At 37.0% G+C, this 15,098-nt stretch overlaps 1 protein-coding gene across 1 annotated transcript in view; it reads right to left on the bottom strand.

The window, feature by feature from the left end:
* ARHGAP23 (Rho GTPase activating protein 23) overlaps positions 1–15,098 on the bottom strand; it is a 75,017-nt gene that overhangs the window by 11,270 nt on the left and 48,649 nt on the right. The window contains exons 12-17 of the mRNA XM_029283060.1: positions 14,574–14,692; positions 13,705–13,860; positions 12,269–12,347; positions 10,224–10,297; positions 8,424–8,513; positions 6,414–6,539 (exon numbers count right to left, since the gene is read on the bottom strand). Of these exons, the coding sequence (XP_029138893.1) occupies positions 6,414–6,539; positions 8,424–8,513; positions 10,224–10,297; positions 12,269–12,347; positions 13,705–13,860; positions 14,574–14,692 (644 nt within the window). The remainder of the gene's footprint in view (positions 1–6,413; positions 6,540–8,423; positions 8,514–10,223; positions 10,298–12,268; positions 12,348–13,704; positions 13,861–14,573; positions 14,693–15,098) is intronic.

Raw genomic sequence — 15,098 nt, 5'->3', positions numbered from 1 at the left:
GTGGGGTGAGTCAGCATATTGCAAATGACCCACAAATGTTTTCAAACCTAAGACCAGCTAAACAAACATTTGTTAGCTTGGCAAATGGACAACAGTCTGCTGTTAAAGGGGAAGGTAAAGTTTATGTACCTGATATTGGAGAAACATTGGATAATGTAATATATGTACCAGAGGTAGACCATAATTTACTCCATATTTCAAGCTTGGATAATATGGGGTATGAAGTACTGTTTGCAAAGGGTCAATACACCATCAGGAAAAGTGGGAGGATTTGTGCACAAGGTGTTAAGCTGGATATAATTTATACGTGTTAGGAAAGAAGCAGGATGGTTGTGCACGAACACTTATAAACACTCCCACGCATGATAATTGCATACATTTATTACACAGGAGGTTAGGTCATGCAAATTTTAGAGTTTTGCAAAGGATGCCAGACCTAGTGGAAGGACTACACATTAAGCAACGCAACACATATTTAGATTGCACTATTTGTAAGGAGTCAAAGTCCAGAGTGTATCCTGTAAGTAAGAAAAGCTCAAGGCTTTTACAATTAGTGCTGTGGAAAACTAAAATATTGGCTATTGTTCTTTTATGCAAGGTTTAGGTCCAGGTGAACTAAATCAGGCCTCATGGACAAAGTATTGAATCAAAGTCTGTGTTATGCTTAATTTTGCAGTTTGCAATTGTACTTTACTTAATATGATTTTGCTAAGCTTGCTTGTTTCAAATATATTTAGAACATAAAGTCTGGAACAGTAAGAAATAGGGAATTGAAAGTAGCTGATGGATGCGGGTTCCAATGTACACGGGTATATGTGGAAAGTTATGTTCAGCAGAAGGTCAGCAGGAGGTCAGTAAGAAGTCAGCAAAAGTCAGCGGGCCATCTGATTACAGTCTTAGAACAAGAAAGGGTATAAAGAGTTGGGTCTGGACCCGATTGATTTGCCATTGGCCTATAGCTGTCCTTTGGAATTTGCTATACCAGTGGACCTGATTGCAATGGATTATTAATGTAAGTGATGTGGTATTATTATGCTTGCTATGTTCCAAATTATTAGCAAAATAAACCTCTGAATCTTAAAGTAAGAATTATTGTTTTGTGTTGCTGTTTTGTGTTCTTTTCATTGGGTTTTTTCCCACAACAGTTGTGATGCATTGGCTGGGAAGAGACGGTTGCTGGAAGATTTCTGACTACTTCCTGGTTTTGGGCTACAGGTAACCAGCCCACTCTCTCTGAGCACTTACAATCTACTTTGGATCAGAGGTAAGAAAAAGGCCCCTTTCCTTGGGACCTTAGGGTAGATAGATAGGGAAATTGTTGTGATTTAGTTAGTTAGTTAAGCCTGTTCTCCTAATCTGGCAGCAAGGGAAGGGTCACAACCAGACTTGCTTTGGGGACCGACTGATTGTGTAAAGGTGTCATACTTCATTGGCAAAACAGTCGGAGCTGGTGTTGTGACTGGGACCCGGTGAAGGGATGACTGTTCTGGGATTTGATCAATCCCTTGTATTGATTAGAGGTCATGCCTCTGGGTGAGAGTTGTGCTCTCATGTGATATCTCTTGCAGCCTCATTTATGAGGGGTTTTTTTGCTGCCTCATCAACGACGTTTGGCAGGAAATATGGTTATGTCATTTTTCCGGTTGCTGGTGATTTGCAGATTGAGCTCTGAAATTGCCATTTCAAAGTTTGTACTTTGGGTTTTTATTTAAGTTGTGTGAAGATGAAGGTATGTTGTTTTTATTTTCACCCCTAGCTGATATTGTGCATTGGATTTTTTTTGTGTGTATGAAAAAAGAGATAGTGTTTTAATTCTTTGTTAAATTTGGTAGTTGTGTTATTTTATTCAAGACTAGAAATTAAGACAGAGTTGTTGTGGGCATTTAAATAAAAGTTTTGGTTTGGTGCATTATTATGGGTATTTTTGGAAGTTATGCAACTGTTTTTTTAGTATTGTATTCCTGACAGGAGAGCAAGTGCTAGTAACCTCTGCTACCCATCAGCATACAATCTCCAGCCCAGACAGCACCACCAAGAAGTGAACTCCAATACACTTCCCTTTGAGGAGGATGTAAAGTTCTTCAGTTGTCTGTGTTCTCTCTGCCTTGACCACCTTTTAGAACACAATGGAAGCCCACATGAAGGAAATGATCTGCATCAGAAAAATGCCTCATAGTTTATTGGCATTTGTATTCTTTAATTAAACCTACTGAGGTTGTATGTGTTTCCCAATAAAATACTTTCTTTATATGCCCCTATGAAACTATTGTAGACCTTTTACCCCAGAATCCCTCTAATCTTATCTTTTTGCTTCTGTTTTGCGTTGTCCTTACGGACAAGAAGTGGGGACTGTGGAAAATGAAAATATTGGCTATTGTTCTTTTATGCAAGATTTAGGCCCTGGTGAACTAATTCAGGCCTCATGGACAAAATATTGAACCACGGACCACATTGCAATGGGTTATTAATATAGGTGCTGTTGTGTTATTATGCTTGCTATGTTCCAAATTATTAGCAAAATAAACCTCTGAATCTTAAAGTAAGAATTGTTGTTTTGTGTTGCTGTCTTGTGTTCTTTTCATTGGGTTTTTTTCCTGACAGTGCACACTGATTTAATTGGTCCTATGGCGCCCTCTCTAGGTGGAGCTAGGTATGTACTAGTCTTAGTAGATGACTATACCAGATATGGGTTTTCCTATTTATTAAAAAGCAAAACAGAAGTCCTACAACATTTAGGCAGCGAAGATATGGCCATAAAGTATGCCAGCTGCAAACAGATAGGGGAACAGAGTTCATGTCTGACAATTTCCAAAAGTAGCTGAGGAACTTAGGCATAAAGCATAGATGTACAAATCCATATTCGCCAGCAGAAAATGGTGTGGCTGAATGGAGGAATGGCATATTGCAAACCATGAAAGATTCACTGCTGGCAGATACAGGAATGAGTAAAACGTATTGGGGGAAGCCATGAAAACAGCCAACTATCTAGTAAGCAGGGTATGGAGTGTTGCTATCAATGAAACTCCATATTGCCTGTTATATGGAAGGAAACCTTCATTGGCTCACCTAAAGACATTTGGCAACTATGCCTGGGTGCATATTCCCAAAAGCACCAGAAGGAAAGGACAGAAAAAGTCCAGGAAACTTAGGTTTGTTGGATATAAGCCAGGTTCCAAAGGGTATAGATTCACAGATGGAATAAAGAAGGTTGTAATTTCAAGGTCTGCTAGTTTTGCAGAACAAAACAATTGGGACAGGGTGCATGCTAACACCGAAGTGTCCATGCCAACACATAGTGCTAGTTCTCAGGAAGGAGAGACTACACAAAGCCCAATGAAGGAAGAACAGAATAGCAGGTCAGAAATAGTAGGAATAGAAGAGGATAGACCCGAGGTAAAGAGAGAAGTAACAGAAACACAGGAACAGATGATACCGAGGAGGTCTAAACGTAGCTATAAAGGTGTACCTCCTGATCGGTTCTCAGCAAGTGGGGTTAAAGCGTATGAACCCTATAATTACCAAGATATGTTATCATTGCCTCAAGTAGAACAGTATAAATGGAAGGAGGCTATGGACAGAGAAATGGAGTCTATGAATGTGCATCAGGTGTTTACCCTTATGAGATTACCAGAAGGAACAAAGGCTGTGGATTGTAAATGGGTATATAAAAAGAAGATTTTACACAATAATGAACTGCAGTATAAGGCACAGTTAGTTGCAAAAGGATTTACACAGAGAAAAAAACGTTCATTATGATGAAGTATTTGCACCAACAGTAACAGGTGAGACCTATAAAGCCTAGCATTGGCTTTAGCAGCTGCACGCAATTATACCATATATCATTTCGATATTACCACTGCATATTTAAATGCTGAATTAGAGGAAAACATATATATGGCACAAGCTCCAGGTTATGAAACTAAGCACCCTGGATATGTATATAAATTGAATAAAGCCATATATTGGTTAAAACAGTTAGCAAGAAACTGGAATCAGTGTTTAGATGCTGCTCTCAAAGAGTTAGATTTTAGAAGCAGCAAGGAAGATCCATGTTTGTACACTGCACAGTATAAGGGTGCAGAGTGTTTCCTGTTAGCTTATGTTGATGACTTGTGTTTTGTTACTAAGAATCACTCCCAGGTTGACTCCTTTGTCAAACAACTTGAAAGGAAGTTCCAATTAAAAAGTCTAGGGCAGTGATGGAGAACCTTTTAGAGACTGAGTGCCCAAACTGCAACCCAAAACCCACTTATGCATCATCGAGTGCCAGGTGGGTGTGGCCCATTGGCTGGGCATGGCCCATTGGCTGGGCGTGGCCCATTGGCTGGGCGTGGCCCATTGGCTAATCGTGGCTGCGGTGGTAATGGCAGACTGGGTGGGACTAAAGAGTTCAATCAATCAATTCCAACTTTGCAAGATCTTTTTTTTCCCGCGAGAAATTGAAATTGACTGATTGAACTTTTTTTTTTCACACGGCGGCGAAGGCCTAAAGCGAAACGTTTTTATAAAACCCAGCTGAAGGCCTAAGACTTGGGTGACGGCGCGCATGCCCACAGAGAGGGCTCTGAGTGCCGCCTCTGGCACCCGTGCCATAGGTTCACCACCACTGGCCTAGAGGAAATAAAGAATTATCTAGGTGTGGAGATAAGAAAACCAAAACAGGGAAGATACGTGATAAGCCAAACAAGGAAAATAAAACAGCTGTTAGAAAAGTATGATATGCTAGGCTGTAACAGTGTATCAACTCCTTTGACACCAACTTCCAGAATGATATAGCAGATGACACAGAATGTGACCAAAAAGTGTACCAATCAGCTATAGGTTGCTTATTGTATTTATCCCAATGGTCAAGACCAGATATAGCCAGTGCGGTTAGCATTTTGAGTCGGCACACTTCAGCACCCAGACAACAATGGTTAGGAATAAAAAGAATATTCAGATATTTAAAAGGCACAATGGACCTAGGACTAAGGATAAGGCCATCTTATACCCTATCATTACAATGCTACGTAGACAGTGACTGGGCAAATGATATACATGACAGGAAGTCAAACATAAGGTTTGTGATATTGTTTGCTGGCACCGTAATTGGATGGAAATCCAGAAAACAACCTTCAGTAGCACTGTCAACTGCTGAAGCTGAATTTATAGCATTGTCTGAAGCATGTTCTGAATTAACCTGGTATGTCAAATTACTAAGAGATGTACATATTGATGAAGCTGTGCCAATATTTGAGGACAATATTGCATGTATAAAGATGGCAACGGGAGAATGTATTGGAAGCAGAAGCAAACATGTAGACATAAAATATTGTAACATCAGGGAGGCTGCAAAAGATAAACTAATAAAGTTACAGCATTGTTCCACTCACAACAATATAGCCGATATGTTGACTAAGTATTTAAATGCAGGCAAGCATCAAGGGTATATAACAGCATTTGGGTTAACAGCTGTTTAGCTTTAAATGGAAGGAGTGTCAAGATAATGATTTAACAGCTAATCAGCTTATGTAATGTAAGATGTAAGATGTAATGATGGGAATGGTTCAGCTGGGTCTGTGTCTCTTTAAGAGCCTTTGTATAAAGGGAAAGCTTCGCTGATGTATTCTCTCTCTTCCGTTTCCTGCTGTTTCCTGTGTTGGATCCTTCTGTATTAGCATGTGTATGTATATTATTCCTGGTGTATGATATTGTAGATAGTGTAAGATAAACCACCAATTAATATAGACCACTGTTTACTGCGTTTACTCCTGGGTTATCTCGCACAATAAGACTGTGCATGCTCTGACATAGCCATAGTAAATAAATTCTCATCTTCTGCCCTAAAGATCACTGGGGGTTACTGAAATATATCTTTACAACTCTAAAACAATAGAAAGGTATTTTAAAATTATTATCTAAAAACAAAAATCCTTTGACCTATTTGCAATCAATCATATAACTGAACACTACAATTCAAGGTGAAAGGTTTGCACACTGTTAAATAAAGAACTGGGTACTACTAATTAGCAGAATTAATATTCTAATAAAGGGTCTTACTATTTTGTTTTCCTTTGACTCTTTAGTATTATTATTATTGCCCTTAATTTATTTAAAACAGTAATGGGGAAAGTGTGGCTGTCCAGATCCTCCTGAATTACAAATACGGTTGCTATACTTGTCATTCAGTAATATTTAGCAGATAACACATTCCCTATTCCTTCTATAAAGCAATTTTCCCCAAATTGAGAACCTTCCCAACAAATATCTGGGATTCATTTGATGATACATTTGATGAGGACACCAAGCGATTTCTGAAGACAATTTTAAAAATAACTCATATGCATAATTACTGATATATATAGAGAGAGAATCAGACCCCTCTAAATTGTCCATTATTTAGATCCTAGATCTAAACCTTCCTTGCTGCTTACGTGTTGTATGAGGGTCTCCACAATTTTATAGCGATCAGGCATATGTGTCACCATGTCAGTCATGTTATCCTCCGACGTTCGAACTAGGGTGGGACCAAATACCAAGGCAAGATTCCGCGGCTCCATCTGCAATACAATCCATTGCATTTTTGTTTCTATAAGATGAACAGTTGTCAGAAAGGCTGGAGTGAAGTTATACATCTTATCTATGCATTCATGTCACATTAGCCTCTCCGCTTTGAGCTCTAAGAAAGCCCTATGATTTTTTCATGCACCCCATCCAAAGAATTGTTTCAAATATGGCAAAGAGCTGACTTCAAGGGCAATTTAGACTCAGGAAAGACAGATTTCTAAATTCCACAGCACACAAACAAGCAGAGCAGGGTTCATATAGCAGGAAGGGATGTTGAAATTAGCACACTCATTTCATATTCTCCTAATACAATGGGGAAATTAGAAAGTCTATTATTTATATAACCTTTTCACTATAGATATCTCTGTGTGGAGTTCAATAAGGAAGGGAGCAAACTGGGTGTCTAGAAATTGTCTTTTATATAAGGACTACAAACAGAATCATTCAAGAAACCAATCCTAAAACACCATATGGGAGTTCATCAAAGTACAATAGAGGAAGATTTTATTTAAACCAATGTCAACAAGGTTCAAACTCTGCTTAGACCATTCCTAAAATCTGTTGCTGGGTAAAGAAAAAGGTAAATTCTGGGGACTTCCAAGGGATTAGCGATATTTCTTGCAATGGCAGCTGTTCCTTTTAAAGGACAATAAATTTGCAAATCTCACTTTCTAATCACTTTCAGAAATTGCCTATTAATCATTCAAAGCTATTAGAGACCTTCCAAATGACAAGATTGAAAAATCTTCATTGGATGAGTTTATCTTCAACTCTGAACAAAGCAAAAATTAACTATAAGTTTAAGAACTTATTTCTTTGCTGAAATAAACAGCAAAAATATTATATAATGTGAATACTGGTTCAATCTATACATTATAAAATCAATTGGTAATCCATTCACAAAAATAATAAGTGGGTAAAAGATTCTTGTACTTCTTAGCTAGAAGTACATATTCAAGAAAATTCAAAAAGGAAGACTTTTAAGAAAAAAATTGACTTAAATTATATATGGAATTCAGTTATTGATTGATTAGCATTGATTCATATGCTAAGCATTGATGTTAAATCTCTCTTTTTTAAAGTCTCTTTGGAATTATATTATTTTGAACATTAATTAAGATGGGAAAAGGAAGGAAGGAAAGGAGGAGGGAGGAAGGGAGGGAGGGAGGGAGAAAGGAAGGGAGGGAAGGAAGGAAGGAAGGAAGGAAGGAAGGAAGGAAGGAAGGAAGGAAGGAAGGAAGGAAGGAAGGAAGGAAGGAAATTTCTTCTTGGGCCACAACTGTCCATTCGTGCTACAGACTACTTGAATTAAGATAGCAATCAAGGAAGGAAGAGAAGGAGGGACATTTCCTTTTGAGGCAGAATTGTTCATTCTTGCTATTAAAGCAAAATCCTTTCAGTGTTAAATTCTTGGGAAAAGGTTTCCACTCTAATGGATATTCAAGAGGTGATCCTTGACAATCCATTACGGAAAGCTTTTCCTAACCATAATCCACAAATGCCATAGCCTTTCTTTTGCCTGGGAATATGTTGCCAGGAGTACAGGATACAGAACTAGCACAGCTTTCTTCATTGGTGAATTCTAGACATATTAGGTTGTTATGTCTATCATCCCCAGCATTTATTCCAATGATTGGAAATCATTAGAGCTTTAACACATTGGAAGAGAATCAGATTGGTGAACAGTATTTTGAAAGATAAACTGATAAGTTCCCAGGTAAAATCTTAATGATTTGCATCCCACAATCAAACAAAAAATTCCATTTCCTAGATCATATAACCCCTTAATCCTTCTTTCCATGAAACAGCTGAATATTCGTATTATACACAAGTCACTGGACAGGAAAGGGAAGGCAGGTGTAGTGAGCAAACATTACCTTATTCTTCTCAGAATGATCTGCAATTGTCTTGAGGTGTTCCACCAGGAACTTAAGGGTTTCATAATAATGGCCTGGTAAATCCCGGATCTAAATCAGAGGTGGAAGAAATATAAATATAAATATAAATATAAATATAAATATAAATATAAATATAAATATAAATATAAATATAAATATAAATATAAATATAAATATAAATATAAATATAAATATAAATATAAATATAAATATAAATAATATAAATATAAATATAAATATAAATATAAATATAAATATAAATATAAATATAAATATAAATATAAATATAAATATAAATATAAATATAAATTCATATTTCTTTTTGCTGACAAGAGTTAAAGATTTAAGTGGGAGACTAGTATAGCTATTTCGGACTCATTTGTCCTCATCAGCTAGCCACACCCTGTAATGTATCGCAGTTGCGACTTGAGCCTGCTTAACGCCCCTAGTTGGGGGGCTGCAAGGCAAAAGAGATTATAAAAAAAAGTAGAACTGCAGTATAGCAGTCAAAATGCCAAGGTGCAATCAATCAGATCAGTCTGTCTGAAAAACTTTCTGATTGATTATATATATATAATCAATCGGGAGTATTTATTTGTCTCATTTTATGACTAAGATCCTATTCCAATTTCTCTCTCCTTCTCTAGTTTAGTTTTTATAAGATCTAGTTTAGTTTTTATAAGATCAATCCATTATTTTGCTTTTTAAAAATTGACACAAAAGAAGTGGTACCATAGGAACATGTCAGCTCTAGAATGTCACTGCTATTCTATAATGTATATTTACGCTTACAAGAAAGTTTAAAGCATACCAATAATACATATATCTTCATATGTCCTGCACTATGATATGGCTAGATAATGTTTCCTAATAGTACATGTTCTCTGTTCCTTAGGAAAAGTATGTTTTTCTTGCTCTAATACTGCCCACTATTCCTTTCATTAATGTTGTGTGACATTTCCACCTCAAGCTTGTTTTAAATTAGTTACCCAGATGGTTTTCAACTGAATGAAGAATGCTTCAGTTCTAAATTCTTAAGAAAATAAAGTATAAAAACTTCAAAAGATATATAAAGGAATTACCAGGCTAGCAGTAATGATAGTGAGTGTTAATACATAGGAAAAGAGGAAAGAAGGTAAGGGCAAGTGTGCTTGGCAATGATATATAGAATAAAAGAACCAGTTTATAGATCTACATCAAGCCAGCATATTACAAGCCCATTCTGTCCTCTTCTACAGGAGACTGATTTGTATTTTGACATGTCTTTTCTCTTTTATAGGTTCAAGATTAATCTTTCACAAAATAACATGATTGAGCAATCTGGGTCATTCTCTACAGTATCTTCCTTAAAATTGCATAGTGTGAGACATCAGGATTCAAAGCAAGTATTGTATGGTCTAATTGTGTTCAATGAAGCTGATGTATTGTTGGTCAGAAGTTGCACTAACTGCCTAGCTATATTAAGCTCAATATAATCTTCAGTGGCTCAGAAAGACTTCTGATGGAAATCTATCTCTGGCCAGTTAAAAATGTTAGAGACTGAATCTTCAGCACAAAAGGAAGTGTTACTTTTCATTATGAAGATTGTTCCTTGTTGGAGTGCAGAAAGCATACAGGATAGGCTCAATTATCCTATCCTGGATACTCTCCATCTCCTCAAAATAAACAAGTGTTCTATCACAAAACTGCAGCCTTTCCTTGCAAAGCAGAGACCAAATGTTCACATTTCCCCATTTAGCTCTCCAAGGAAAAAGCCAGCAGGAATTTCCAGGGGCATACCAGTTTGCGTAAGGTCTTCATCCTTTCACTGGCATCTTCAATCCGGTTGGCTTCAATAAAGTCATTGTACTTATCTTGAAAAAGAAAAAACATTTGTGATTTGTGGTATCATCTTAGTACAAAACAAATTGAGGAGTTCAGAACAAGTGAGAACGATATTCAAAATACGTCTTGAAAGACAATTCATTTTTACCATCTAATTTCAGCCTTGGGATTGGGAGTTAAGGTATCTAGAGCTGCTAATTTCTTAGTTTACTTACTAACTTAATTTCTGAAATCTGAAATTCTAATTTATTTATAAATTTTAATTTATTTAATTTCTGTGTTAGATTTAAGTGGCAAGAATAATTTAGAAAACACTTGACTGTTAATTTTGGGGGATACAACATTCACTCTTATCATAGCCATGAAAAATTACAGCATAGTATTTGGGGGCGGGGGGAATAAACAAATTTCTGAAATACCAGGTGTGATTTCAAACACTTTCCAAAGGAAAGATGAGATTAAAAAATAAATCTGGGTTAATTATCTGTTATCTGTAAGTTATGGGACCTATATAATCTGACATATCTGAAAGGAAAAGCTATTTTAAGGTAACTGCTTCTTAGTTATTTAGAAATTTAAAACATGAGACACACCCTGACCTCCCAAGGTTTTGGTTGCTTGTAAAAAAACATACTGTATATTAGCTGAATTTCTTTAATTTATATATTTTTTTCTTGCCGCATCCTATTCTCTTCCATGACTGCATCCAACAATGGACTGGATTCATCCAGCACAGCTTCATAGACCTCATACTATTCTCAGCCTGAAAAAAAATGGTGTGCCTACAATCGACTATTTGAATTCATCAGTGACCTGATGTAAATAGAAAGCAAGTGAAATAAACATGTATTGCCATGTATTTTTACCAACTAGAGTTTTTAGTTGAACATAAGGAACGTGCAGCTTCTTTTCTTAACAAAACCTCATTTACAGATTGTAGTGAATAGATCTGAAAAGGTCAAAGAGTGCAGGAGTTTCTTTCAAGACCTGGAGACAGGAGACGAATTGGGAAAATTTCCGTGTTACTGGTTTGGGAAAAGATAATTCTAGCAGGCTTCTTGAAAACCTTTATAACTTACCTGGCTAAAACATTTGATTTCTTCCCTCCTGAAATTAAACTATGCTTTCTCTCTCTCTGCTAAACCCAGGGCTGCTTGGAGATCTGCATTTGGAAATTCTTTATTTCCTTTAAAGAAACTAAAATTTTTCTACATTTTTGCAAGCAGGAAAAGTATTACCTAAAGAATTCCAGGAGTGGGAAATCATCTTCCCTTCTTGATGTCTTGCCACTGACTATGGTTTAATCAACCTCCCACTGTCCCATAATTACCCGGGACATTCTTTTCTAGCCTCCATCTTCTTCTGAAATAATCAGATGAAATAGTCCTTACCTCAGCACACAACACATATTACCATGCGGTAATGTAGTAATGTATGTTGTGATATTATTACCACAGTTGAAGCATGCAATGTGCAGCTGTGAGAACTGCATGACAATAACAAGTTACCAGAGAAGTAAAGAGATTTTCCCCCACTTCCCACAATCACACTCCAATTGGAACTCAGGCCCTAAAACAGGGGTGTCAAACTGCCGGCCCACAGGCCGGATGCATCATAGCAAAACTGTGCCCACCCCATTGCCGGCAATGGCAAAAAAGTCGCAATTCGTCGTGACACGTCAGGTGACATTGCGAGTTTGACACCCCTGCCCTAAAAGCTTGAATCAGTTCCTTTTCTCTCAGTCCTTGAAAAATGAAAGTAAAACTGAACCCTGAGTGATTCTGTAATTCCAATCTCTACACCTCTTAGACAAGTGTGATTTACCAGCTATGGCTTGAGCAAGAGAGAAACCATGCCTCAAAACCAATATAATCAACCAGAAAAAGATCATACAGAGTCCCTTAGAAAGGTTCATATTTCCTATCTGAATTTCTGGGAAAAATCATGTTGTTATCCTGACTGGTAAAGCAGGCAAGGGATAGTAGGCTGCCATCACTCACCATCGGTAAATAGTGGCTCTGGGAGCTTCCGAAAGAAGGACTTCAAGAGGCTGCAAATAACATTCAAGTCTTGCCATCTCTGGGAATGGAGAATGGAAAGATTCTTTGACACTTATTTCAATTTTGATTTTCATTTATTATTATATAAAACATTTTACATTTCTCAAACACTTTAAAAAAAAAACCTGCACTGTTGATTTTTCCAAGATTTTTAAAGAAGGCAAATGACCATGGCCAGGGCAACCAACATTCTCCACTGGCTTCATCTACTTTTTCTAATCAGATTGGCAAGTTATGATAGGGAACTGCATTTATGCATTTGCAACTGTAAGTATATTGGTGGGTCTTCTACTAGAAGAAGCCTATTCCTTTCTTTCTCTGGGTCTGCACACAAGACTAATAGAAGGAATAATGATATTTACTCTTTCATAAAGACTTGAGAGTAAAGTTTACATAATCTTGTATGATCTTTATGCATTAAAATTCTAAACTTCCATTGTTTTGAGCAAGAACTCCTGTTGCCAAACTGACCCAGGAGATGAAAGCTACAATCCAGAAGATCTGGAATACAAACTGTTTAAAGTGCTCAAAATAATTCAGATATGTTTGCTTTTATAATCCTTGCAAGAACTCTTAACAATAGGAAAGTGATATTTTCTTCACACTATTAATAATGAGATTAAGATTGATAAAATGCTAAGACAAGATAACAAATAGTATTAGTATTTGTATTATTTATTCATTTTTATTTATCAAATTTATTTGCCACCTATCTCACAGTGGAGCTATTCTAGATACCTTACAATAATAAAAAGGAAGAAATGAAGTGTAAACAAAACAATAAAACAACAAAATAATGAAAAAGAAAACAAGGAGAATACCTCTATATAATAACAAAAGAAGAATGGGTGGAGAGCATAGAGCAAGGGGTGAGGTAGGGTCTGCCATCAATATAGCAGCCACCTCCATATTAATTCAATTTTCAGGCTACCTGCTCATAATATGAGATTGGAAGAATTAAAAGGATTAGAAATATCCAAGTACAAGTAATATATCAGTAAACATACCATGCTGTGGATAAATAAATCACAAAGCTGGTAAATTCAACAGTGGGGTGTGATTCAAATAACTATTTGCCTAAGAAAGTAGCTAAAGCTCAAATTAGAATGAGGATATCACATCATACCTTATCTAGTATTTTTTATTATATCCTGCTAGATAACTGGTCTCATTTCTTGTATTAGAAAGGCCACTGTGGACTGGCTTTGGATCTGCTCTGCAACTAACCCAAGACAATACATACACATGTCTCATATGTAAATACATGTACTATAAGTAAATGACAGCTAGGTGTCAGTACTATCTAATAAGTACTGGGATATTATTTCAATAGAAGTGAAGAGAGCAGACTGTGAACTAAGCAATCTTATTCTCACCTCATCTTGCAAGTTGATTTCTGCTGCCCCTTTGTTTAATTGTTCTTGTAGGCTGGATACCACAGCATTGTTCCCTGGGACTCGATAGATGCCCATGTATTCCAAACCTTTGTCTTCCACTACTTTGCAACAGGCTTCCACAATCAGGGGGATTTTCTGTGGAAGACAAGAGGATGAAGATACTGGTACCAGGGTTGGACACCTTAAAAATGTAAGTTCCTTTTTTGTGAGTTAGAAGCAATTTGAAGCCTAAACCAAATGACTAGCCACAAAGATATACCATACATATTATCTTTTGGATTTCAAGCACATTTCTTTTACCAGAACTCAAAGCTATGTACTATGGAGCAACTTCCAGATCTGAATACTAATGAAATCTCCAAGTTAAAAGTTTGGATTTTTGTCTTTTAAGTGGGGATGAAATTCAGAAATTAGTTTCACATTTCCAAAGAAATCACAAACAATATTATGCTCCAATCAGATCTCAAGCCATGCTAATTTTGCTAACACTATGTTCCATCTTTCTATTTAGGAACATGTTATGTGGAAATATGACCTGTTTCTCAAGAAGTAACACTATATCTGACAATCCACTTCTTCCCATTAGATCAAAACTCAATTTCCTTTACTGCCCCTTCCCCAATTCAACATAAATCTCTTTCCCTGCATACACTTTCCTACATATTTAACTAAACCAAAAAAACAGGCTAAGCTGTAATTAGGTTCTAAGCAGAAGGCTCACAAACTAGATCCTGTGGCAAATTATTGGACATGTTGAATTGATAGCAGTTTTCCCTTAACAAAGTTCCCAAGACACTGTTCTTTTCTTATGCAGCATAAAAGACCTAAAACAACTGAAAACAGACTACCTTGTTGTCAGGAGCTGGCTGGCAGTCTTCTAACCTTATACCAAAAGCTCTTGGAACAGGTTTCTTGCTCTTCTTCATTAAATTGATGCCCCAAGGAGCTTTCTGGGGAACACTGTCATCTGGACAGAAGAGGGAGAAAAAGAGAAGACCATTAACTGAGGGAAAATATAGCAAAAGTATTGATAACAGAAGAAATTATGCAGTCCAGTAATTATGAGGAGAAATAATGTGAGATGAGAAAGAAATAGCATTTTATTTTAAAGAATTCATAACCTGCCCTACAGAGGATATGAATTCCAGATTTATAATGAACAAAAAATAATACATCCATGGCAGCGGACCTGGTTATCTTCGAGACCGCCTCCTGCCACAGATTACCCCCCACCGACCTGTACGCTCCCACAGAGTGGGTCTCCTCAGGGTGCCGTCAGCCGGACAGTGCCGGCTGGCGACCCCAAGGGGGAGGGCCTTCTCTGTGGGAGCACCCACCCTCTGGAACGAACTGCCCCCAGAGATCAGGGTGAT

The sequence above is a fragment of the Protobothrops mucrosquamatus genome, unplaced genomic scaffold, assembly GCF_001527695.2.
Source record: "Protobothrops mucrosquamatus isolate PMUCROS unplaced genomic scaffold, P.Mucros_1.0 scaffold10, whole genome shotgun sequence".
Lineage (NCBI taxonomy): Eukaryota > Metazoa > Chordata > Lepidosauria > Squamata > Viperidae > Protobothrops > Protobothrops mucrosquamatus.
The sequence above is the reverse complement of the archived record's forward strand: the minus strand, read 5'-3'. Positions and strand labels throughout refer to the sequence as shown.